At 42.8% G+C, this 25,874-nt stretch overlaps 2 protein-coding genes across 7 annotated transcripts in view; both read right to left on the bottom strand.

Annotated features, from left to right (window-relative positions):
* Positions 1 to 1,434: 1,434 nt before the first annotated feature.
* On the bottom strand, positions 1,435 to 15,246 carry dpysl4 (dihydropyrimidinase like 4). Of its 2 annotated transcripts, none has more exons than XM_069664519.1 (15): positions 14,962 to 15,246; positions 12,850 to 12,938; positions 12,512 to 12,696; positions 12,241 to 12,405; positions 10,898 to 10,959; positions 10,591 to 10,671; positions 10,387 to 10,455; positions 9,992 to 10,112; positions 8,541 to 8,697; positions 8,244 to 8,385; positions 6,078 to 6,162; positions 5,789 to 5,874; positions 5,513 to 5,692; positions 4,810 to 4,975; positions 1,435 to 4,698 (listed from the first exon to the last, which is right to left on the bottom strand). In XM_069664519.1, the coding sequence occupies exons 1-15, from the start codon at positions 15,244 to 15,246 to the stop codon at positions 4,607 to 4,609; spliced, it is 1,965 nt and encodes a 654-aa protein (XP_069520620.1). In that variant the 3' UTR covers positions 1,435 to 4,606. The 2 variants fall into 2 exon arrangements, with proteins under 2 accessions (XP_069520620.1, XP_069520619.1); XM_069664518.1 differs by lacking the exon at positions 14,962 to 15,246 and adding an exon at positions 13,690 to 13,786.
* Positions 15,247 to 25,874, bottom strand: part of jakmip3 (Janus kinase and microtubule interacting protein 3) — a 40,619-nt gene continuing 29,991 nt past the window's right edge. For 4 of the 5 annotated variants that reach the window (XM_069664513.1, XM_069664514.1, XM_069664515.1 and 1 more), the window contains 6 exons: positions 23,676 to 23,744; positions 23,163 to 23,240; positions 22,720 to 22,938; positions 22,508 to 22,573; positions 22,270 to 22,329; positions 17,724 to 19,112 (listed from right to left, as the gene is read on the bottom strand). In XM_069664513.1, the coding sequence (XP_069520614.1) occupies positions 22,279 to 22,329; positions 22,508 to 22,573; positions 22,720 to 22,938; positions 23,163 to 23,240; positions 23,676 to 23,744 (483 nt within the window). In that variant the 3' untranslated portion in view covers positions 17,724 to 19,112; positions 22,270 to 22,278. Of the gene's footprint in view, positions 15,262 to 17,723; positions 19,113 to 22,269; positions 22,330 to 22,507; positions 22,574 to 22,719; positions 22,939 to 23,162; positions 23,241 to 23,675; positions 23,745 to 25,874 lie in introns of those variants that run through there. The other variant, XR_011308322.1, reaches the window with a different exon arrangement.

Here is a 25,874-nt window from a genome sequence, read left to right as displayed (position 1 = left end):
GTTGGATTCTAATCTGTGCTACAGTGTTCAATAAGGACGCCATGTTGGATTCTAATCTGTTAATAAGGACGCCATGTTGGATTCTAATCTGTTAATAAGGACGCCATGTTGGATTCTAATCTGTGCTACAGTGTTCAATAAGGACGCCATGTTGGATTCTAATCTGTTAATAAGGACGCCATGTTGGATTCTAATCTGTGCTACAGTGTTCAATAAGGACGCCATGTTGGATTCTAATCTGTTAATAAGGACGCCATGTTGGATTCTAATCTGTGCTACAGTGTTTAATAAGGACGCCATGTTGGATTCTAATCTGTACTACAGTGTTCAATAAGGACGCCATGTTGGATTCTAATCTGTTAATAAGGACGCCATGTTGGATTCTAATCTGTGCTACAGTGTTCAATAAGGACGCCATGTTGGATTCTAATCTGTTAATAAGGACGCCATGTTGGATTCTAATCTGTGCTACAGTGTTTAATAAGGACGCCATGTTGGATTCTAATCTGTGCTACAGTGTTTAATAAGGACGCCATGTTGGATTCTAATCTGTACTACAGTGTTTAATAAGGACGCCATGTTGGATTCTAATCTGTGCTACAGTGTTTAATAAGGACGCCATGTTGGATTCTAATCTGTACTACAGTGTTTAATAAGGACGCCATGTTGGATTCTAATCTGTACTACAGTGTTTAATAAGGACGCCATGTTGGATTCTAATCTGTGCTACAGTGTTTAATAAGGACGCCATGTTGGATTCTAATCTGTTAATAAGGACGCCATGTTGGATTCTAATCTGTTAATAAGGACGCCATGTTGGATTCTAATCTGTACTACAGTGTTTAATAAGGACGCCATGTTGGATTCTAATCTGTACTACAGTGTTTAATAAGGACGCCATGTTGGATTCTAATCTGTACTACAGTGTTTAATAAGGACGCCATGTTGGATTCTAATCTGTACTACAGTGTTTAATAAGGACGCCATGTTGGATTCTAATCTGTGCTACAGTGTTTAATAAGGACGCCATGTTGGATTCTAATCTGTGCTACAGTGTTTAATAAGGACGCCATGTTGGATTCTAATCTGTACTACAGTGTTTAATAAGGACGCCATGTTGGATTCTAATCTGTTAATAAGGACGCCATGTTGGATTCTAATCTGTTAATAAGGACGCCATGTTGGATTCTAATCTGTACTACAGTGTTTAATAAGGACGCCATGTTGGATTCTAATCTGTACTACAGTGTTTAATAAGGACGCCATGTTGGATTCTAATCTGTTAATAAGGACGCCATGTTGGATTCTAATCTGTTAATAAGGACGCCATGTTGGATTCTAATCTGTACTACAGTGTTTAATAAGGACGCCATGTTGGATTCTAATCTGTTAATAAGGACGCCATGTTGGATTCTAATCTGTTAATAAGGACGCCATGTTGGATTCTAATCTGTACTACAGTGTTTAATAAGGACGCCATGTTGGATTCTAATCTGTACTACAGTGTTTAATAAGGACGCCATGTTGGATTCTAATCTGTTAATAAGGACGCCATGTTGGATTCTAATCTGTTAATAAGGACGCCATGTTGGATTCTAATCTGTACTACAGTGTTTAATAAGGACGCCATGTTGGATTCTAATCTGTACTACAGTGTTTAATAAGGACGCCATGTTGGATTCTAATCTGTACTACAGTGTTTAATAAGGACGCCATGTTGGATTCTAATCTGTTAATAAGGACACCATGATGGATGCTAATCTGTACTACACAAATATAGTATTAATATAAACATCTATCTCTCAAAGTATTGAACTAATTCTTTAAGGGCATTAAAACTTCTGAACTTTGTCACATCTTTGTGTAATTACTTTAACATGGTAACAGCAATAGGTTGTTATCATAGCAACAGCTTGGCACCAACATGGTTGACCTGTTGTTCCTGGAGGCTGAACTGTGTGTTAGCACTATGCTCACTGATGCTAACACTGCCAAGATACAAAAACTTGAAAAAATACAAAATGATCATGGTATCAAATGAACCTTTAACAATCAAATACACGGTTAAAAATTCCTTTAAAAGGTCATCAGAGGTCACAGAGCAGGAAGGGGAGGGGCCAGCTCTTACACCGCAGGCTAAAAAAAGGATGTTTTAGTGCCTTTAGAGTCAGGATCAGAGGTCATCGTGGACCTCTAACAGCAAAGTCAGATGTTGGATGTATTAAAAGATGTGATACTGAACTTACCTGAGACCTGTTTGTCCTAGTGGTCACTCAGAGTACTGCAACTAAATAAAACCCCTCAGATGGACCCCAGACCTCCATCATATAGACCCCCCCAGGGTTAGTCTGGTAGAAAAAATCTTCCTGTGGAAAACAGACTAACAAACCATTGAAATTATTTTCGTGTTGTTTTGGAGTCCAGTATCTCGTTCTCATAATACATCCATGGTCAGAGCAGGGTTGTTTATTTATATTTATTTTTATGTCAGATAGTTTTACAATTTGGTGGGGCAGAGTTAACCTGTTGACTTCCTGTAGGGGGCGTGCTATTGAAGGGATTGCTACTTGTAGGCTTCCACTGGATTTATAAGCACCATTTATATTGCGTTAATGGTTTGAAGTCCACAAAATGGCTGATGGTGATCTTCTGTTTAATTCTGTTGACTGTATCTATTACGATTTCAATTCAAGTAAATCTCACATTATCAATAAATCAGAAACTAAAAGATACTGAGTTGGTCCTTATTGGACTAACCCTGCAGTCCAGCTCAGTCCTCCAGACTAAACCAGATCAATACACACTAATTGGGAATGAACACGTTACTCTACCACAGACTGATGATCCAGAACAATTTGATATATATTATTATAATGCTCCATCTGACACAGACTTAATGTGGTTCAGACTGAGACTCACAGACAAAAGAGTGATACTAACTTAGAATAATGATGATTAAAGACCTTAAATGAGATGGAGCCCTTGTGTTAGTATTAGAGAAACGACTATCGTGACTTTAGGAGAGAATGAATTTAATTTACAACGAGCAAAATGAGTTTTTTAGACAAAATAAAAACATCTGGATCAGATGTTAACTGTTGAAGAACTGATGTGAACACGACTACTGTTAATGAAATAGCTCAGAAGTCCACAATAAGTATTTCTGGGGTTACACAACAACTAAATTACAACTACTATTTCTGTTGTAGTAGTAGATAGTATACTGCTACTACTACTACTGCATTCATCAGAGGGCACTGAGAGACAACAGAGAAGTGAACATGAGGAAGTCGAGTTTTAGGACACGAGATGAAATGCTGTAGAGTTCCATAAATTGGCTGATTCCAAGAATCAAACCAATAACAGGTTGTACTGATGTAGGATTTAGCACTAGCTGATGGGTTGTGGTCTTACCATTGTTGTAACATTCAGTACTATTTCAGTTAAAGTACAGTAGTTGTAGTGTTTAGTACTACCACTTTAAAACTATCAGTTATTGAGTTGTTGTAGTAGTACCACCTTCAATACTTTTAACCACTAGTTGTACAGTAGTTGTAGAATTGGTTTGGTTCTTGTTGGGTTTAGTAGTATTTGCAGAGTTTTACTACCTTGATTGGGGGGGTTAGGGTTGAGGTTAAGGTTTAGTGCTCACCGCAGAGTACTAGTTGAAGAGCTACTGTAATAGTACCAAAGGTTGGTGATTCCAGCCAATCAAAAATCTTGGAATGTTTATGTGCTCAAACCCTTTTGTTTTGGTGATCTGCTTTCCAACATTTTATTGACAGTGGTTAGTTGTAAGATTTGTTCCATGGAAATGCATGTTGAAGATCTTGGGGGGCGAAGCTTCTGAAGCAGCACTGAAGGGAGGGCGGTATTTGTTTGTTGAGTTGCAATATTAACAAACTTTCTCCATAATCAATAACCTAGCTTTCAGTAGTACTTGTAGGACAAAGTTCTAGTTCTAGGGTTTGTAGTAACGCTGCTGGAACATTCAGTACTACTTCACTAGATGTAGGTTTCATGGTTTAGGATGTAGTAATGTGAGACGGTTTAGTTTTGGATGTACAGTACAGGATTTGTAAGGTCAGGTAGTTGTACAAGTGGTAATACCATTATTCTAGGAATTAGTAGTTCTGGGGTCAATATTTAGTTATTGTATGGATTATAACTATTTGTTAAGTTGTAGGGTTCAGTACTTATTTAAATACCCTTATTGAAAAATGTAGTACAGTGAGTTACTCTTTCGTACCATTGACAAACTATTTAATACCATGTGTAGGGTTCAGTACTCATTGTACACTTTAGATTTGTGTTGTAAATACCAGCGCCCGGATTTTTGTAGGGTTCAGACATAATTGAACTGGTACGATTTTTGAGGAATTAAAACTTGATAAGTTGTAACACTAGTGGTACAGTTACCGGGTTTGTAATGGTTTTAGTTAAGCTAAGTACCACTGTAGAATAATTATAGAATGATTTAATATTAGCTCTGGGGTTTAGTACCAGTTTAATTACTCAAGTTTGAACGCTAAGTACGAGTTAGAAACTTCCATTTTAAGACTTCTGTTGTATTTGTCAAACTGAAAGTTACAGTTTGATTCTTCTTCTAAGATAAAGTTGTAATATTGGATCTTCCACCAGGCGGTGCCACAATCCTCTGAGTGGAGCGACGAGGTATGTGGTCATCAATCTGAGCTCCTGGGAGCCAAAAGAAGAAGAAGAAGGAGGAAAAGAAGAAGATGATGAAGAAGGAGGTTTTTACCCAGAATGCATCTCAGACTCAATCAGCTGTGCATGTGTGAACTCTACCTGCCAGGGTGAATCCTGACTGGTGGAGGTTTCGGGGACCAGTCAGGGTTTTGGGACAGGGGGGTCCCCGGGTGGTCGGAGTGGGTGGGACAGATTTAGTCATACTGATGACATCATGGACCGGACCATCATAGTTTCCTCTGGGAACGCCGCGAGCTTCAGCCATCTGAGACAAGAAAGGAAAAGAGAAACTGATAAACCTGATGGACGCTCAACCAGGTTACTGATCAATCAAATGTATTTGTATAGCACCAAAAAGTTATCTCAAGACACTTTACAAAAAGAGCAGGTCTAGACTGTACTCTTTGTTATCTAGAGAGAGGCCCTAACCCGAATCACCATGAGCAGCATTTAGCAACGTTTGGCGCAGTGGCAAAAAAACCTCCTTTTGATCAACTGATCAACTGGTTTATCAACCAGGCGAATGCTAAACCAGTGAACCGTTACCTGTCTAACTTTTCAGTTGCATTTGTCTTCACTAGACAAATATCTGTGCCGTGAAATGCTTTAATACAACAAGTTAATCTGTCAGTTAACCTTCTACTTACCTTCTGGTATACACACAATAAACTGGCTGGACCATTAACTTACTGCAAACACTCATTGTCAGTTAAAGTTTAAGAAGGTTGTTAGTTTGTTAGGTAGTGAACCAGTAGATTAGGAGGTTAACCAGTAGTGTAAGGTTAAATGTGTGGTTAGTTACCTTGCTGCGGGCTCGGATCCTCTTGTACACGGCGTCGGGGAAAGCCTTCCTGGGGACAAAGCGTCCTGAACCTTCAATTACGTTGAGGTTTCCGTCTTCCAGAACGACTCGTCCTCCGCTAATCACCACCGATGCGATGCCTCGAAACTCCAAACCCTCCAGGATGTTCACCTCCACAGTCTGCACACAGACAGGTGTGTGGTGGTGAAGAAGAGGAGGATCAGTTTACGATAAAGGATGATGATTTACTGATGATGAAGATCGATGACTTGTTACCAGTTTGTGAGTCTTTGCAGAAACAGTTCGTGTCTCCTTGGGGTTCCAGACGACGATGTCAGCGTCAGATCCTACAGCGATCCGTCCTGAACACCAGGAGATGAAACATCAGGGAACTGAAATATCACCACTGCTGGAGACGACAGTTTTTTAAAAATACTTTCACATCACAGTTAAGTTACCCTCTAAAATGGAGTAAAAAGAGATAAAGCTCAGTGGCATGCAATCTGTTATGTTTCACACTTTAACTTCTATCTCCACAGAGTAACTGTGCCGCCTGATGTGATACCTTTACGAGGGTAAATGTTGAAGAGTTTAGCAGCGTTGGTACTCGTTACTGCGACAAACTCATTCTCATCCATCTTTCCAGTAGACTGCAGAGACAGAAAAACAAAAATCAACATGTAGAAAAATGTGAGATGACATTAATAATAATAACTTGCTCCATGTCACCAAGTCTCCACCTGAGAGTTAACATACATTTAAAGAACCTAATAAGACATCACCTATGCTCAGGCAAAACTCCTCAAAAACCATATGACAAGGGAAAAGGACATTAATTAAGTATATCTTTATTTTTAGCTTATCTCCGTTTTGAAAACCGCCGATTTAAAAACTGTCAACTCATTGCAATATTTTTTGTAAAGTAATGTAAAGTAACATGAAGTCAGTAAGAGTTACCCCTGAGTGTCTACCATAACTGAATGAAAGTCAGTGACCAATCTCCAAGAGGCCAAGAAGCAATCTCATTCATTGAGTCCAAACTGAAAGTGATTATTGTAAAACAAAAGTGTTATTTGGGTCAGTTTGCATCAGCTTCAGGTCTGCAAACTTCCTCCTCCGGCACTGGAATTAAACTCACAACCTACATTTTATTGAATGAGTGTGATACACAGTACTGTGCAAAAGAATGCTTTCAGAAATTGGAGTGTTCATAGTTTCTTTCCATCAATGAACAAAATGCAGTGAATGAACAGAAGAGAAATCTAAATCAGATCAATATTTGGTGTGACCACCCTTTGCCTTCTAAACAGCATCACTTCTTGTCGGTACACTTGAAGGAACTCGGCTGGTAGGTTGTTCCAAACATGTTGGAGAACTAACCACAGATCTTCTGTGGATGTAGGCTTCCTCAGATCCTTCTGTCTCTTCATGTCATCCCAGACAGACTCCATGATGTTGAGATCAGGGCTCTGTGGGGGCCATACCATCACTTCCAGGACTTCTTGTTCTTCTTCACGCTGAAGATGGTTCTTAATGACATTGACTGTATGTTTGGGGTCGTTCTGCTGCAGAATACATGTGGGGCCAATCATACGCCTCCCTGATGGTATTGCATGATGGATAAGTATCTGCCTGTATTTCTCAGCATTGAGGACACCATTAATCCTGACCAAATCTCTGCCATTTCTCTGCAGCCCAGTTCCTATGTTTCCGTGCATCGTTGAGTGGCTTGGCCTTGTTTCCATGTCGGAGGCTTTTTGGCTGCAGCTCTTCCATGAAGACCACTTGTGGCCAGTCTTCTCCAGACAGTAGATGGGTGTACCTGGGTCCCACTGGTTTCTGCCAGTTCTGAGCTGATGGCTCTGCTGGACATCTTCCCATTTGGAAGGGAATAAGCTCGATGTGTTTTTCACCTGCTGCACTAAGTTTCCTCGGCCGACCACTGCGTCTACGATCCTCAACGTCGCCCGTTTCTTTGTGCTTCTTCCAAAGAGCTTGAACAGCACATCTTGAAACCCCAGTGTGCTTTGACATCTTTGTCTAGCAGAGACCTTGCTGATGCAGTATAACTACCTTGTGTCTTGTTGCTGTGCTCAGTCTTGCCATGGTGTCTGACCTGTGACATGAAACTGTCTTCCACAGCCTCACCTTGGTAGCAGAGTTTGGCTGTTCCTCAGCCAGTTTTAAGCCTCCTACACAGCTGTTTCTGTTTCACTTAATGACTGTGTTTCAACCTACATGTGACACTGATGATCATTAGCACCTGTCAGGTGAGGTCAGGTGTACCTGTAAGAACTGATGCTGGTTTGAAAGCAAAGCGTAGTAACACCAGATATTGATTTGATTTAGATTTTTCTTTTGTTCGCTCACTGATCAGTTTGTAAATTGATCAAAATAAACAATTATTATTTATATTTTTGAAAGCATTCTTAGTTTACAGCATTTTTCACACCTGCCTAAAACGTTTGCACAGTACCGTGTATTTATATATAAGTTGTGTAACTTCCTTAAGCAGACATCCCACCCACTTCTCTCAGTGATTGATCCTCTGTTTGGAAGTAGTTTGATCTCGTCTCTCTGCTTTCCTTCTCCACACAGTTTGCAACACTTTCTGACACTTTTCATGTAAATGACCAAATTCAACGAAGTGAATTTCTTTCTGTTTTTCAGAATGTCAAAAAATGCTTTGTTCTTTTATCATCATTTGTACAACAAACAGTTGGGTTCTTACCACGGCTCTGTCCCAGACCACAGACATCCTCTCTTCGATGCCATTGGTTCCCTCTGGGATCAGAGTGAAATCATCTTTACCGACAGCTTTCTGAGCAGTGGAGAAGCTGGCCTGAGCACTTGACGTCACCTGAAGGTCTCCACTGGACAAACACACAGCTGTCAGGTTCCACCAATACACCTGGACTAATTCTACTTATGCTAACAAGTAAGTAGAGCCATAGAGTCATACTAACTAGGCTAACAGTAAGGTGGAGTCATACTACCTATGCTAACAGAAAGGTGGAGGCATACTAACCATGCTAATAGAGAGGTCAGGTACTGTGGAGTTGCAGGATCAGGGTTGAGAGGCGGGCTCATGACGAAAGCTGCCGCTGTTGCCCAGTCTTTGGACCAATAATGAGAGCCATCAGTGGCAAGGCTGGCTGTGATTGGCTCCCCATACACCACCATGCCTGAGGTCAAAAACAGGAGGATGTTTTTTGGGTCCCTGTGACTCAAGGAGCCCCTGTGGATTCAAAACTCAATTTGGGCAACCATAGAGAACCACCTCCCTGGTCTGAACCTTACCTGTGCTTTGTTATTGGATTCCTTTGCTAGTCATAGACTTGTGGGTGTATCATAATTGTTCCTGGTACAAGAATAACTAAGGTCCAAGGTTGATGATCAACTTTGTGTTCAACAGATAATTTTTTGTATGATACTCATGTGAAAAGACAAGCAGAGCTGTTCAAACTGAGCCATATTCAGAACCATGCTCAGAGCCATATTATAATGATCTTCATCTTCATCATTGATGGCTGTCACGCTGCAGAAGGAAGTCTCTCAGACCTGCTTGGTCCAGAAGGCCAGAGGGACTGCAGCTTCGGTGGTCCTAAAGCTACGGCCTGCCCGAAAAGGAAAATGCTGCCTGTTGGCCAGGCCCAATGGTCATCCCAAAGCAAGCTTCCTCCAAGGGTCTGGTGCACTGCCAGTCGTTGACAGACATAAACTGGTTCTACGTATTGTCACCTCTCAAGTGGGGAAGGAAAAAAGGTGGAACAGTACCAACTGCACACAGTTGAACTCACCTTCTGTTTTAAAAACAGCTTTTGTGGTTCTGTGGGTGGGATTTTGGAGAGAGTGCCCCCTGGACACTCCATAGTTCTGCAAGACGATGTGGGTATTGTATGGAAGCCCTGGTGGAGGCTTGGGTCGGCCATAATTTAAACAGTTGAGTACTGAAGGTCCAGAACCAGCTGAGGCCCATGACAGTAAAGGAGGCCCCCAAGCTATATCAGGAGGTCAGAAGGTCTGCAGAATCAGTGGTCACTGAAGCAGAAGCTCAGCTGTCCGAGGAGTTCATGGCAGCAATGATGAAGGACTTTAATCTGACTTGAAGTGGTTCTGGTAAACCATCAGATGACTCAGGATCAGAAGGAAGGACTGACAATTGGCAGAGATCTGATGACCAGGCTGGAGGATGTTTTCAGACGGTGAAAGGAAACCTTTAAGAAACTTGTGGGGCACTGGATTATCTCAGTCGTTAAATCAGGAGCCCTGTATAAATAAAAAGGAACTCGTGAACCCGACTGTGTCCTCCATTAAATAGTCGTAGCTGGGGGAAGTCCATTTATCTGACAGAAGACACAAAGTGGATCTAAACATTTCTGACAGCAAAAATAAAACAGAAATCAAGTTTAGTCTGAAATTGGGTAATAATCTGGATTAAAGGGCAAGATGAAAAACAGATGAGGATAATGATGTCACCTTTCTTCCTGGCTTTGGCGATGACATCAGCAGCAGATTTGCTCATCACCTTGGTAACGTAGAGTGGACAGTTTGCCTGTTTGGCAATTGTGATGGCCCGATACACCGCCTCCGTCTCCACCTGAAACACATTACAACACAGCTGTGTTACAGGTGTGTTATGGGTGTAATAACGTGTCTTATAGGTGTGTTATTGGTGTAATTGCAAGTGTAATTTTAGATGTGTTATATGTGTACTTGGTTTAGTTTAGTTCATTATTTTATCTGACAGGGGCTGTGCACAACACAACTGTTGGGCCAGAGTTAGCTATATAGCTAATAAAGATAATGCTAGATAAAGATATTTTATGGGCAAAATTACAGGTGTGTTACAGGTATTTTACAGGTGTGTGTACCTCCTCAGGGTGAGATAAAACGTGTCCTTCAGGTCCAGAGATGCCGAGACAAAGAAGCTTCTTCTGTTCCTGTTCAAACAGTTCAAAACAGTTTGAATATAAAAATATGAAGAAAGAATCAACCCTCACTTGATGTTTGTTTGGTTTTAATGGCTCTATGACCTAATGTAAAAAGTGGAGATGTTGTTGGTCAGGATATATTACCTCATCAATAATGTCACCATTCTCAGCATGGACCTGTGCGATGGCTCCAAGATCCCGGAGGACCCCGAACGCCTCGTAGAGCTGATATCATGAAAACAGGAAGCAGATGAAAACTTTGACGTAAACTCCCTAACCTCAACAACAACAAATAAACAACAACAACCAACAACAAAATGACAACAATCTACACATAATTTCAAGTCAAGTCAGTTTTATTTAGAAAACCACGAATCCCTCTCCTCCCCCTTCTTTTGAGTATCATACCATCCTCCATTTTTAGATACTTTATTGTAGTTCTGTAGTTTACCTGAGAGTCGGAGCTCTGGTATCTGTCTTTGTAGGCCATAAAGAACAGGAATGAGTTCACACCTGAAAAATAAAAATTACAGTTAATACAGAGCACAGCATCTGAAGAGAAACTCAAGTTATAATCTGGAAGATTTCAGCTAAATAAAAGTCCCTTTTTCCTTTTCTCAAAGACATTTTGACTAGCTATCTTGGTGTTCTGGAGCCAGAAGTGACCATATGCAGACAGTCTGCTCTGTTCTGTCTCATTCTGTTCCAGTCTGCCTCTGTCTGTTCCAATCTGTTCTGGTCTGTTCCAGTCTACTTCAGTTTGTTCCAGTTTGTTCCAATCTGTTCTGGTCTGTTCCAGTCTACTTCGATTTGTTCCAATCTGTTCCGGTCTGTTTCAGTTTGTTCCAATCTGTTCTGGTCTGTTCCAGTCTACTTCAGTTTGTTTCGGTTTGTTCCAATCTGTTCTGGTCTGTTCCAGTCTACTTCGATTTGTTCCAATCTGTTCCGGTCTGTTTCAGTTTGTTCCAATCTGTTCTGGTCTGTTCCAGTCTACTTCAGTTTGTTTCGGTTTGTTCCAATCTGTTCCGGTCTGTTTCAGTCTACTTCGGTTTGTTCCAATCTGTTCCGGTCTGTTTCAGTCTACTTCGATTTGTTCCAATCTGTTCCGGTCTGTTTCAGTTTGTTCCAATCTGTTCTGGTCTGTTCCAGTCTACTTCAGTTTGTTTCGGTTTGTTCCAATCTGTTCTGGTCTGTTCCAGTCTACTTCAGTTTGTTTCGGTTTGTTCCAATCTGTTCCGGTCTGTTTCAGTCTACTTCGGTTTGTTCCAATCTGTTCCGGTCTGTTTCAGTCTACTTCGATTTGTTCCAATCTGTTCCGGTCTGTTTCAGTTTGTTCCAATCTGTTCTGGTCTGTTCCAGTCTACTTCAGTTTGTTTCGGTTTGTTCCAATCTGTTCCGGTCTGTTTCAGTCTACTTCGATTTGTTCCAATCTGTTCTGGTCTGTTTCAGTCTACTTTGGTTTGTTCCAATCTGTTCTGGTCTGTTCCAGTCTACTTTGGTTTGTTCCAATCTGTTCTGGTCTGTTCCAGTCTACTTCAGTTTGTTCCGGTCTGTTTCAGTCTACTTTGGTTTGTTCTAATCTGTTCTGGTCTGTTCCAGTCTACTTCAGTTTGTTCCGGTCTGTTTCAGTCTACTTTGGTTTGTTCTAATCTGTTCTGGTCTGTTCCAGTCTACTTCAGTTTGTTCCAATCTGTTCCGGTCTGTTCCAGTCTGCTTCGGATTGTTCCACTCTGCGTTTTTGTTTTGTTTCCTGTTTTTTTGTCTTTATTCACAATCAGTAATGGAAGCTCTGACCTTTATCTTTGATGAGCGTCTCCAGCTCCTCATACAGTCCGTCGTGCCACCGTGTGATGTCCAGGTGTGGAGAGAAGTCGCAGCATGCCCTCTGCTCTGCCGTCTCTTTCCACTGATCGAATGCTGACAGTAAACTAGTCCCCGGCTCCACCAGCACATGGTCCACTGAAACACAAGGACACCGTTTATAATCTGAATGATGGTGGTTATTGATTATAATCTGAGTAATCCGACAGATGGTGGTTATGGGTAATAATCGGTGTAATCTGACAGATGGTGGTGGTTCCTCCGGACACAGCGGCACGGGTTCCATGGTACAGGTCGTCAGCGGGGTTTATGCCTTTCTGCGGAGCGAGGAGGTTGGTGTTGGCATCAATTCCTCCGGGGATGACCAACTGACCATACGCGTCCACCGCCTTCACACCGGACGGGACAATCAGGTTTTCACCGATCTGTCTGATCAGGACACATGACAGGAAGTCTGATGATGAACAGGTGGACGCTGTGGAACACCTGGAGTTCAGGTGTTCAGTATGAAAAGTCAAACAGGTTGAGTGCTAGGGTAAAAAGTAAAACAGTAATTAATGAAATTAATATTTATATATTTACTTGATGGTCCCATCCTCAACGTAGACATCAGCGTAGAAGGACTGGTCGTCATTGACAACCTTCCCTCCTTTAATCAGCAGACGGTCGCCCTGGAAACAGACAGAGAGGATGCTGGGTAAAATATATAACCGCTAACATACACAAAATAATAAGAAAACATTCAGGTGATTCAGGATTCAGTTATGAACCAGCTGTTCCATCATTCAAGTCTTTCATTTTTGTATTATATTATAATCTCTATAATTATAAGATGTAGTATTAGAATAGTTATCATTATCATCATAATTATTATTATTATTATCATTATAATTATAATAATATCATTATCAGTGTTATTGTAATAATTATCATTATCATCGTTAGTATATCATCATCAAGAGAAGATAAGATGGGGGGGATTTGGGTGTTGCAGCAGTACCAAGATAAAACAGCAGTCAGTAAATACAGTGTAAATATCATCATCACCTTTATTGTCATCATTTAGTTTTTAGTGAAATATTTTTAATCACGAATATGTTTACTTGTATATTTTTTATTATATTGTTTTAATTATTGTATTAATCCTCTAACTTCACGGCCTCTTTAAAACCAAACCGAGCCGGGCCGGACCGGACCGGACCAGTCAATCTGCAGCGGAGTCTGTAACTGAATAACAGGTTTTGTCCCGGTTTAGCACGGCTCGGCCCAGTTAAGCAAGGCTCTGCCTCGGTCTGGTTCTGGTTTTCGGTGATTGACAGGCGGAGCTGCAGCATCCCGCCTCACCGGCCAGACATCATCCCTCTGATCCCCGTTAACCATGCCCGGCTCCGCCTGGAACGGCACCGCTCGGGTTGGACCTACCGCGGGTCTCGCGATGGTCTTCTTGTTCTGGAACGACATCCTGATCGATCTGTGATCGGTTGATTGATCCGCTCACACACACGTTCACACACACTCTCCTATTGTTGTTCCCGTCAATTCTGACGTCACGTTGCCGACTATACACACACACGAGACTTCCGGTGTGGAGTTCCAGAATAAAAGCCCCTGTACGAACACTAATTTGTTTCTCGTTTTGTTCGATATTGTTTGAAAAGTATGAAGTGATGTTTTTTCGATCAGAGAGGGAGGTAGTATCCACACAGATAGTACGACACAGTACAAAAATACAATGAAAAACAGTCTGACAAGAAAATGTTGTTCTGGTAAAAATATAAAAGTATGATTATTAAAATGTGGTTAGTATGTTATTCTATAATTCAATTATTATGATTCATGCATTAAGATTAAAGCAGGACTTTACTGTTTGCTGATTGTTTTCTTCTTTAATCGATTGATTGAACACTGAAAGCATTTAAATATTACAAACACATTTAATAATTTAAAAATAAAAACATCAGAGCATCTGGAACCGGGACATTTTAAGTAAAATAACTGAAAACTGATTTTCTATTTCTAAGAAAATCTATGACAAAAACATAATTTGTGTGATTGTGTAAATCACCTGTAGGCTCTAACCATGTTTTGATCACTCCACTCAGGTGTATGAGATGGACAGGTGATCATGTGTTCAATAAAAGAAGTCTCCATAAATATTTTAATTATTAGTAAATATTTACAGATATCTTTTTCTTTTTTATCAGTAAATAACATTATTTTCTAACTCAAACAAAATCCTCTTTTTCATTCTCTGAAATTGGATATAAAAAAAACTTCTAATAAACAATTATGAAATAAACACAAATAAAACTGATAATTCAAACACATCAAGAGTAACATTAATCATGCTTTTAATTTGGAAGGACATTCCCGGAAGTTTTTTATGTGCTAGATGCTGATTGGCTCTCACTGCTGAGGAGGAAACAGACCCTGCCCCAGAGGAGGTGGGGTACTGTTTCCTCCTGATGTTTATTTACTGATGTTTTCAATTTGAATATATTTTTACTGATGTTATGAATTATCTGGTTTATATTAAATTATAATACATAATGTAAATGGTATATATATTATAATTTAATATAAATAGTTTTATTAATACATTATTTTACTCTAAAACATCGATTGATCACAAACTGATTTTCAGGAAACACAAAGTTTGAATATAACAGATAAATAGTATAAATCACTTTTCACCTCTCTCTTGCCGTAGTTTTCCCGGGCGTGTCCAGAGGGAAACACCACCGTCTGTCCTCCTCCTCCTGCTGCTCCTCCATCATGGCCGTCGCTCCGGGTTCGAGCGTCTCGGCGTCTCTGTGTCTGCGGACTAAACGACTCGAAGTTCAAAGTTTTGTTCTCAAATGCTCCTTCGACGCTGCAGAACATCCCGCCATACTTCATCCGAGGACGAGGGGAGTCCGAGCCGAGCCGAGAGAGGAGCGAGGAGCAGTCATCGTCCTGAGAACACCTCCTCTCAGACATCATGGACACTGTGATCTGAGAGCAGGCAGGATGAGGAGAAAGAGGAGGAGGAGGAGAAGGAGAAGGAGCGAGGGGGGAGGAAGAGGGATGGTTGAAGACCTCAGACCATTAAAAACTGACTCTAAGGAGGAGGAGGAGGAGGAAAAAAGAGGCCATGGAGGAGGGAGTAACTGTGACCTCAAACTGAGACTGAGAGGAGCTGATCAGTGGGGGAGGAGAGTATAAGTAGTCCTGATGGCAGGAGGAGGAGGAGGTTTAAAAAACACTAAACAGGAATGATCAGAATTATTATTGTTATTTTTAATTTAAATAAAAATCAACCTTGAACAGACTCAGCCCTGATGAAGTTGAAATGTGGTTGGTGTGTGTGGAGCGTCCAGGTGTTTCCAGGTGTCTCCAGCTTTTTCCAGGTGTCTTGGGGGTTCTGCTGCATGTTTAAAAGGGCCTTCAGTCTTCAGAGTTGTGTGATGTCTGATAAATGTCCTCGAGTGATGTCACTTGAGTCAGTATCAGTTAGGGCTGAAGACTACTGCTCTCTGCTCATCTTTGCAGCAGTCTACAAGCTAGCCCATTAACTGCTGCTAGCTAACACACACCAGTTTCACACAGTCAACAATTTGAATTTGAGACAGGGAGAGACAGGGGTCCAACAAAACAAGTAACAAATAATCCAAATGAAAACACTTCAGTAGGTGAAACACTCGGGGAGCCACAAGAAAAAAACAAAAGAATCCAGGAAACAGGTTATAAATAGGATTCACTGGAAATCGATGAGATAGACGTAGGACAAATGTCAACAATGAACTGACACTGAGATAAGGGAGCACAACAGGGGCTAGTGTACTGGGTGCAAAGTTTGGGCAGCTTGGAGGCTGCTGAGGAGGAGAGTCAGAGCCTTCAGGCCTGGAGGCCGCCAGATGGCCAGAGAAGGTCATGAGAGCAGCATGGAGGGCGAAGCCTCTCAGGAGGGCAGCTAGGGGGCCATCCAGAGGGGCGAAGCCTCTCCGGAGTACAGACAGGGGGCCGGGAACCAGGACCAGGTGCAGGTGTTGGCCGGGCCGCCAATGGAGGATGACCAGGATCAGAACCAGGGGCTGGTGGCGGCCGGGCTGCTGAAGGACAACAACCAGGATCAGAACCAGGGGCTGATGTCAGCTGGGACACCAACGGAGAACCAGGAGGGGAATCCTCCTGATGGCTTGGCCAGAGGAGGTGTCGGCCCAGGATGCCAATGGAGAACCAGGAAGGGAATCCTCCAGAGGAGGTGTCAGCCCGGGATGCCAATGGAGAACCAGGAGGGGAATCCTTCAGGGGAGGTGTCAGTCCGGGATGCCGACGGAGAGCCAGGAGGGGAATCCTCCTGCTGGCAGGGATAAGGATCTGGACCAGATGGAACCTCTGGCTAGGCTGGAACAGGATCAGGGCCCGATGAGACCTCTGGCTGGGCCAGAACAGGATCAGGAGACCTCAGCTTGGACCCCAACCCTGGACCTGACGAGATCTACAGAGCAGGAACTCGGGGCTGGCACTGCTAGGCTGGAACTGGGGCATTGAGGTCAGGGGATTCAGGCTGAGAGCTGGCTCCCGGACCCTGACTGGTAGATTATTCCAAAGGAGGGGGGCCTGATAATTGAGGGCTCTACTTTCCATACTACTAGAGATATGATGGTGCCTGATTGCATTAACAGTAGTGCTGGATGCCAGGCTGATGCCATCTAGGGCAGTTATATCATTAGAGAAAGAACCTCTAAGGTGTTTTGGGCTGTGTGTTTCCTCATGATATTACCAAGAGGAAGCATATACTGTATAAAGTGAAAAGAATCGGGCTGAGCACAGAACCCTGTACAGTTGCATTGTGGGTAAGAATGCAGGAATAGGAATGTAAGCAAAAAAAAACGATAAGGACTGAAGTTCTGTGGTTCTGACATCATCATGTGACATCACAGCGAAGAATGTTTCAGGTCAAATAAACACAGAGAAATCCACAGCATGAGTGTCACACACACACACATACACGCACGCACACACACACACACACACACACACACACACACACACAGGTCAGTGCTCATTACTGCTGATGCAGCTGTGAAGACGGTGAAGTCTGAACTGGATTTCTTGGCCTGTCACATCTACTTTATGTAATCAAGCACACACACACACACACACACACACACACACAAAATGGACTGCAACAGACTCTGTATCTTGCTAAAATGAAACTATTTTAGAGACAGTCTAAGGCTGAAAACGAGCTTTCAGGATTCATCTTCATCAACATCAGCCTCCTGTCACCATGACAACATACAAAACATGTCACGTGATCAGCAGATACTTCTTTAAAACAAACTGAGGCTGCAGATCTGGACTCTGATGGATGTGGGTTAGTGGTGCCCCCTGTAGGTAACAGATAACTGACCCACATTTGATCTTGATCAACAATAAAAGTCAAACACAGTTTTGTCTTCAGACTTGTTTCCACCATTTTTAATCTGTAACCACTTCCAAGTGTCAACTCTGCAGATGTTCACGGATTCCCAGCAGATAGAAAAATATCATCTGAATAATAAAAGTAGAACAGATCCAGGTTTTAAAACATCCACAGATTCATCATGTTTCTATTTTCTGAACCTGCTTCAGTTTAACTCCAACAGAAGATAATTCACACAGAAAATAAATTATTTTTACTCTTATTAACTCCAATGAGTAAAATAAAGAGGGCTTCAATTCATATAATAACTATAATGTATGATATAATATATGTATAGTTTTTGTTTTGTTCTGTGTTTATCCTTTTGTGTGTTCTATGAAAAACTGAAATACAGATTATAATCCGGACTAGATAACCTGTTTAGAATCTGATTTTAATTACAATCTGGTCCGGATTAGGATCAGGTCTAAACTGCAGCAGGATTATAACTGAAGCAGGTTTTAAACCAGTTTCAGACTTCTTTCAAACTTCATGCTTTGTTTCTTCTGTTGTTGTCTTCGGTTTTCGTGTTCTGTTGTTTTCTTCGGTTTTCTTCTTCTGTTGTCTTCTTCAGTTTTCTTCTTCTGTTGTCTTCTTCAGTTTTCTTCTTCTGTTGTCTTCTTGTTGCAGCTCTCATGTCCATCAGACCTTCTTCGTGATGACGATGTCTGTCCTTCATCACTTTTTGGTCCCGGGATGATTCAGACTACTTGAAGGTTATGTAATGTAACCTTAGATCCATGAGTGCAGCTGAAAGGCTCTCTTCAGTCAGCGGGTGCAACAGCCAATCAGATCAAAGTTAAATTAATCTGAACAAGCAGAATGATTCACTTCACCAGCCCCTGTTTTTTTCTGTTGTGTTATCAACATAACTTAGCAACACATTTACCCCCCAACTGATCCAATAGACCAAGTCAACACTGAAGTCAACTAGCTGAGTCAACTGTGTGAATGCAGCTAACCCAGCTAGCCATGATTAGCATCAGCAAGCTGAGCTAATACTGTTTGAAGTCAGCACCACTTTGGTCCAGAGGCCCACAATGTGTTGGTCAGCTACATCTCAGGAGCAGCTAAAAGAAGCTAACAGGAAGCTAGTTAGTTAGCTTGGTGCCAGTTGTGTTCGTCTACTTGTCTGAAACACAACATGATCATCTGTTGTTAAGGAAACCACCCTTGTCTTCACCTTACTTCTGTGAAGGTGCGGTTCCAGAGTCAGCTGACAGCCTGGCTCCGCTCTGATTGGCCGACAGCAGCCAGAGGCGGGTCAGTGGAGCAGTGAAGCCAAGGAGCCTCCGTCAGTCCGCTGCTGGTTCTAAACCCTGAAAGCTTCGGTGTCCTCCTGGTGGTCTGATCCGGACTGAGCCGGCCCCGCTGAGTATTCAGCTGCCTGCAGACACTAAAACACACAACTGGACTGTGAGGGGATATTAACAATTCAATTAACAAGTCATTAATAATAAAGTTATTTATATTGACTCTTAAGAAAAACTATGACACTCAAACACTCAAATACAGTGATGAAACTTCTGTACCAAAGGTGTACTTTGGATAAACACTGTTTACCTGGGATAGACAACCCTTTGTTCCCGGGGTTAACGCTGTGTACCTGGGATATACCATGTGTACCTGTAGTAAACCCTGTGTACCTGGGATAGACAAAGTGTACCCGGGTAAACACTGTTTACCTGGGATAGACTATGTGTACCTGGGATAGACAAAGTGTACCTGTAGTAAACCCTGTGTACCTGGGATAGACAAAGTGTACCTGGGATAGACAAAGTGTACCTGGGTAAACCCTTTGTACCTGGAATAGACAAATACCCCTTTTCCACCAAGGCAGTTTCAGGGCTGGTTCGGAGCCGGTGCTCAATTGTGAACCAGTTTTTTGTGTTTCGACGGAAAATGAACCGGCTCCCAGCCGGGAAAACAGGTTCCAGAGCGGCCCCAACTCTTTGCTGGTCTAGAACCGCGAACCGCTTACCTCAGGGGCGGGGTTGCCGTGACCAAAGAGAGAAACCAAACGATAGTGTCCGTTTTTCTACATTCGCCACATATGTAGAAGTACACAGCAGGTTTCAGTCTGCCAGTATCTAGAGAAGGTTTCATGAGCCGATATTGCATTGGGTATGCCGGCGGGCCACCGATCAGGTAATGTCCAACATCACAGCCAGAGATGGTCACTTTGTTTTGCCCAAGCAACTCCCCGTCACTGAGGGCATCCAGATGAGAGTGTTTCAGAACTCTGGCGTCGTGTACACTCCCTGGAAAACGTAGTAAAAAGATTACTGATTTGTTTAATAGACACCAGTTTAATCGATGCTAAATAACAAGCTAAATCGAGCTAGCGGGCTAGCAGAGAGGCTAACAACATCTAACGTTGTCTTAAGAATAAAAATGGGTGGATCATTACCTTTCTTCTCATAAGAAGTCACCGTCCATGGAAAGCATGACGAGTAGCACAAATGTGTTGGACAGGTTGTCTTTGGGATCTAATGTGATTTCGGAAAGAGGAGCAACAACGGCAAACATAGCATGTAGTCCGTCATTGTTACTGCTGGGAAAAGCGGACACGTATATAGTGACGTCATGACGTGGCTTTTCCACAGGCTCCAGCAGGTGGAAAAACAAACTGGTTCCCAGTTGGTTCGCAAGATGAACCAGCTCCAAACCAGCACAAGCACTGGCCCTGAATTAGAACCAGGTTCGCGTTGGTGGAAAAGGGGTAAAAGTGTACCTAGGTAAACCCTGTGTACCTGGGATAGACCATGTGTACCTGGGATAGACAAAGTGTACCTAGGTAAACCCTGTGTACCTGGGATAGACCATGTGTACCTGGGATAGACAAAGTGTACCTGGGTAAACACTGTGCACCTGGGATAGACTATGTGTACCTGGGATAGACAAAGTGTACCTGGGTAAATGCTGTGTACCTGGGATAGACCATGTGTACCTGGGATAGACAAAGTGTACCTGGGTAAATGCTGTGTACCTGGGATAGACAAGGTGTACCTGGGATAGACAAAGTGTACTTAGGTGAATGCTGTGTACCTGGGATAGACCATGTGTACCTGGGATAGACAAGGTGTCCCTGTTGTAGGCCCTGTGTACCTGGGATAGACTCTGTGTCCCTGTGGTAAACCCTGTGTACCTGGGATAGACAAAGTGTACCTGGGTAAATGCTGTATATCTGGGATAGACAAAGTGTACCTGGGTAAATGCTGTATATCTGGGATAGACAAAGTGTACCTGGGTAAACACTGTGTACCTGGGATAGACAAAGTGTACCTAGGTAAACCCTGTGTACCTGGGTAAACACTGTGTACCTGGGATGGACTATGTGTACCTGGGATAGACAAAGTGTACCTGGGTAAACACTGTGTACCTGGGATAGACTATGTGTACCTGGGATAGACAAAGTGTACCTGGGTAAACACTGTGTACCTGGGATAGACCATGTGTACCTGGGATAGACAAAGTGTACCTGGGTAAACACTGTGTACCTGGGATAGACTATGTGTACCTGGGATAGACAAAGTGTACTTAGGTGAATGCTGTGTACCTGGGATAGACCATGTGTACCTGGGATAGATAAAGTGTACCTGGGTAAATGCTGTGTACCTGGGATAGACTATGTGTACCTGGGATAGACAAAGTGTACTTAGGTGAATGCTGTGTACCTGGGATAGACCATGTGTACCTGGGATAGATAAAGTGTACCTGGGTAAATGCTGTGTACCTGGGATAGACCATGTGTACCTGGGTAAATGCTGTGTACCTGGGTAAATGCTGTGTACCTGGGATAGACAAAGTGTACTTGGGTGAATGCTGTGTACCTGGGATAGACCAAGTGTACCTGGGATAGACAAGGTGTATCTAGGTAAACCCTGTGTACCTGGGATAGACAAAGTGTACCTGGGTAAACCCTGTTTACCTGTGATAGACAAATTTTAACAGGGTAGATGCTGTGTACCAAGGGGTAAATGCTGATTATGTGGGGTAACTGCTGTGTACCTGAGATAGACCCTGTGTCCCTGTTGTAGGCCCTGTGTACCTGGGATAGACCCTGGGTCCCTGTTGTAGGCCCTGTGTCCCTGTGGTAAACCCTGTGTACCTGGGATAGACCCTGTGTCCCTGTTGTTGGCCCTGTGTACCTGGGATAGACCCTGTGTCCCTGTTGTAGGCCCTGTGTACCTGGGATAGACCCTGGGTCCCTGTTGTAGGCCCTGTGTACCTGGGATAGACCCTGTGTCCCTGTGGTAAACCCTGTGTACCTGGGATAGACTCTGTGTCCCTGTTGTTGGCCCTGTGTACCTGGGATAGACCCTGTGTCCCTGTTGTAGGCCCTGTGTACCTGGGATAGACCCTGGGTCCCTGTTGTAGGCCCTGTGTACCTGGGATAGACCCTGTGTCCCTGTGGTAAACCCTGTGTACCTGGGATAGACTCTGTGTCCCTGTGGTAAACCCTGTGTACCTGTGATAGGGATGTCAATGTGTTTTGTCTGACAGAATCAAACTTTAGGGCCAAACAGTGAACAAATTAAACTGTGACTCACCTGCTGCTGTTAAGACCAGAGGATGAACGCCAAAGAGAAGAACAAAAACAGGAACAGAAACTGAAAGAAAATCAAGGAAACAGGCAGGTGAAAATCTTATATAACAGATTATTGTTGACGGCTAGTACTTACAGTGTAGATGTTTTGCCATGGTGATGGAACAAGGTGGTGAAAGCTGTACTTACTGTACATTAATGTCCTAGTAATAAACCTCTATTGTGTCTCTATTAGTAGTTACCTTCTCCTCCAGCTCTTTAATCTGTCGCTTCTGTGCTTCAATGAACTCCTCCAGCTCCTTGTTCCTCTGTCCCACACAAACATCAAAACATTACACAACAAACTGTCAGATACAAGTTTACCTGTCTGATAGACATGACCTGTTTCTCTAATGTTAGTTGTTATTTATGTTTAGTTGTTGTTTACATACTTAAGGGCTGTTTACATGTTTACCTGTTGTGTGAGTTGCAGTAGTTCCATCCTCTCTCGGAGGATCTGGGCATCTCTCTCTCTCAGCTCAAACATCACAGTTCGTTTCCACTGGTCCATTGCTCTCTTAAGCCCCTCCCTTTGATCCTCCGTCAGTGTTTCAGACAGACGACCCTCCTCTATCTTTAATCCTTCCTCCTGCTGCAGAGCTTCAAACAACATGGCCTCCAGCTCCAGGATCCTCTGCAAGTGTTGTCAAGCTAAATATAAGTTCTGTGCTGCAAGAAAACCTTTTTTAAAAACCCTCCAAATACCCATTTGCCTCATTATCAATTATGGCCTGATGATACCCGATTGGTCAGTACTTCTCATACTACAAACACAGACACAGAGACTGCAGACATTCTACATTCTACACATTAGCAGTAAGTTCACATGTTTTTGTTGTTTCAGCTGCTCGCTCTGACCTTATGGGCCTGATCCATCGACTGCTTCCTGTAGTCCAGCTCTTCATCCAGGTAACCCTTCTGTTTACAGAACAGATCCTAGAAACCAAAACAGGATGGAGTTCAGAGGTCACAGTCAGAGGTGAGAAGTCTCACAGGAATCACACCAGGAACCTTCTTTTCCCATGAACTGATCTGAACCCAGATAATTGAGGTCTGATGGATGTTTTTAACCACATGTGAGTTGGAACTCATATCTATGAACACCTTAATCACTGACTGTTCTAATGTTACTATCTAAACAAAAAGGCAAAGGTGGGTGTTTCTTTGAGCTTATTTATAAAATGATTACTTATTTTTGTCTTTGTCGAACAAGACAGACTCCTGATGAGCCTCATTGATATTCTATCAAAAAAAATATTTATTTACATTTAAATCAAGCTGAACACATTTAAATGTAAAAGAATATTGATTAGATCTTTTAATCCAGACACATCAGAGATTCTAACAGGAAACATTTTACACTCTGTTTACCTTCTCACTCTCTATGTCCAACATCTTCTGCTGCAGAGCCGACTTCGTCACCTCGATGGACTCCAACCACTGACCAGACAGACAGGTAGACAGATGGGTAGAGATAGACATGTGACATGTGGGAGGGAGAGACTGTTAGTGAAGATGGTAAGTAGTGGCATTACTCATGTAGAGTCCACCCCCATTATTCAAACAGTAGAGATTTTTCCAGCTGTGGGGCCAGACCCAGGAGTATAGTGAAGGGCTGTGGAAGAGAGAAGGTGGCAGGGGAGCAGAATATAACAGAAGCCTGCCTTGTAGAGACAGATTACAGACGTCCCAACAGACTGGTCAGGATGGCCAAGCAGGGTGGGCTGAAGGGGTCTGGAGGAGGGTCTCAGTAGAAAGTAGAAAGTCAACGCAGGATGAACGGACCACAGGATGACTTAGCAAGAGGTCAGAGGCTGAGATGCAGGACAGGAGGGCAGAAAGTGGTCTACTTGCAGGTGAGCTTGTGAAGCAACGGAAACAGGAAGCTGCTGAAGCACTGCCACAGGAGATTGCTGCAGCTCAGCGGGAGCAGGAAAACATTTGATACAGCGCAGCAAGAACAGAGGCGTCATGAAGCGCAGCAGGAGAGGGAGGTGGCTGCGGGTCAAGAACAGAGGTTGGTCGGACCATTGACTGGGCGCCTGGCTGCGTGTTGACATAGACAGCCGCTGGGGTTTCTGGCAGGGCTTCAGCTGGGATGGCCCAAGCTGGGTCAGTGAGTTCAGGCGGCAAGTCATCAGAGACAGGTGCCTGTGGTTAAGATGAAGCCTCAGCAGTGAGGGATTGGGACAGAGTTACGATGTCAGCAGGACGGCCGACTTTGAAAAAGGTCTAGCAGCAACAGTAGCACCAGGTAGGAAAGATTACTGATTAATTTGGGAGCCATCCTAACCAAAGGCCTCAATGGACCCAGTGAAAATGGCCAGGTTACTACCCCCCAAGGTGATGGCTGGATGTAATGGGGGAGTTGTAAATAGTTTAAGGAATTCTGCTTCAGAACAGGCAGGTTTTTAGTTGAGAAAAAGGCTGAAGGCCAGCAGGCTGGAAATCCTGACAGTTCATAATGTTTTCTACACACTCAGGTAACACTGGGTCTCATTCATAAAACGTGAACAGAACGAATTTGTGTGTAAACTGTTCGCAGACGGAAATTTACGTGCATCTCCGCTTTCATCAATATTTTAGTAGCTCCGGTTTTTTCGTAGCTACTAACAAAATCTACACATGCTGCTGACCACGCGTGGTGCTTGTGTAAATTTAAGAATGCACATAAATAATGCTGGTCACTATTGGAAATTACAATTTTAATTCGTATTGCGCTCTGTTATGTACACAATACGCAGATGCCTTTGAAACACGTGATATAGCCTAAACATGACAAACGATTAAAATATAACACATTTAGAAAATTATTTGAGACAACACGTTTTTTTTTTTTTTTTGTGTGGCTCTTTGATCATTTGAAAGAAACCTTTAATAAATCTGATGTGAAAAATGTTTATTTTACGTTGGCTGCAGACGGACTTATTTGGAGCTGTATGAAACAGAGCTTTAGGCGATGCATACAAAACTGCTGTGGGCTATTTGTTATCCGTATCCTTTGTTAAAATAGATGTTAAATAGCTCTACACTCGACAGCCATCACTGATTCAGATTTGATCCATTACGCACAATATAACATTTCTGGTTTCCTGTTTCCACTTCATTCAATCCGGAGAGAAAACCCCACAAATGAATCTTCTGTTTGTTTGGTGAGACTGTACGACCTAGGTTAAACTACACTGACCACGAAGCTATCAGTGATGGTTTAATGTATTATGATACAACACTTATCACCTTACCATCTGGGTTTGATGTTGACTCCAGTGGAGGCATGTCGCTGTCTCCGTCAGGTGTAATTCCTGACAGAGAGGTCTCCCCAATTATGCCAGCGATGTGACTGTGAGCCTCCTCCTCCTGTGGCTGATGGTTTTTTTTGTGCTTATGTGTTTCTTTGCCTCCAGTTTCATGTGAAACCATTTCCGCTTCACCTCGGACACGGTTCTTTGGACTACAGAGACAACATTAACGGCATCTGTCACTCCCTCCAGGCCTTCGCTCTGCCTGTCCCTGTCACACCACTGCTAACAGATAAAAATAAAATGTGTTTTCTTAACTCCACTTCACCCA

The sequence above is a fragment of the Semicossyphus pulcher genome, unplaced genomic scaffold (genome assembly GCF_022749685.1).
Source record: "Semicossyphus pulcher isolate SPU_LCO1_2020_fin unplaced genomic scaffold, fSemPul1.0.p SCAF_16, whole genome shotgun sequence".
Lineage (NCBI taxonomy): Eukaryota > Metazoa > Chordata > Actinopteri > Labriformes > Labridae > Semicossyphus > Semicossyphus pulcher.
The sequence above is the reverse complement of the archived record's forward strand: the minus strand, read 5'-3'. Positions and strand labels throughout refer to the sequence as shown.

Excerpts from the sequence above, each read along its gene's own strand:
- dpysl4 (XM_069664519.1), bottom strand. The coding sequence starts at position 15,246 with ATGTCTGAGAGGAGGTGTTCTCAGGACGATGACTGCTCCTCGCTCCTC. Across the intron at positions 12,697-12,849 it reads GTTGAGGATGGGACCATCAA|ACAGATCGGTGAAAACCTGA; the intron begins GTAAATATATAA and ends TGTCCTGATCAG. Across the intron at positions 8,698-9,991 it reads CGCCAAAGCCAGGAAGAAAG|GCATGGTGGTGTATGGGGAG; the intron begins GTGACATCATTA and ends TTTTGACCTCAG.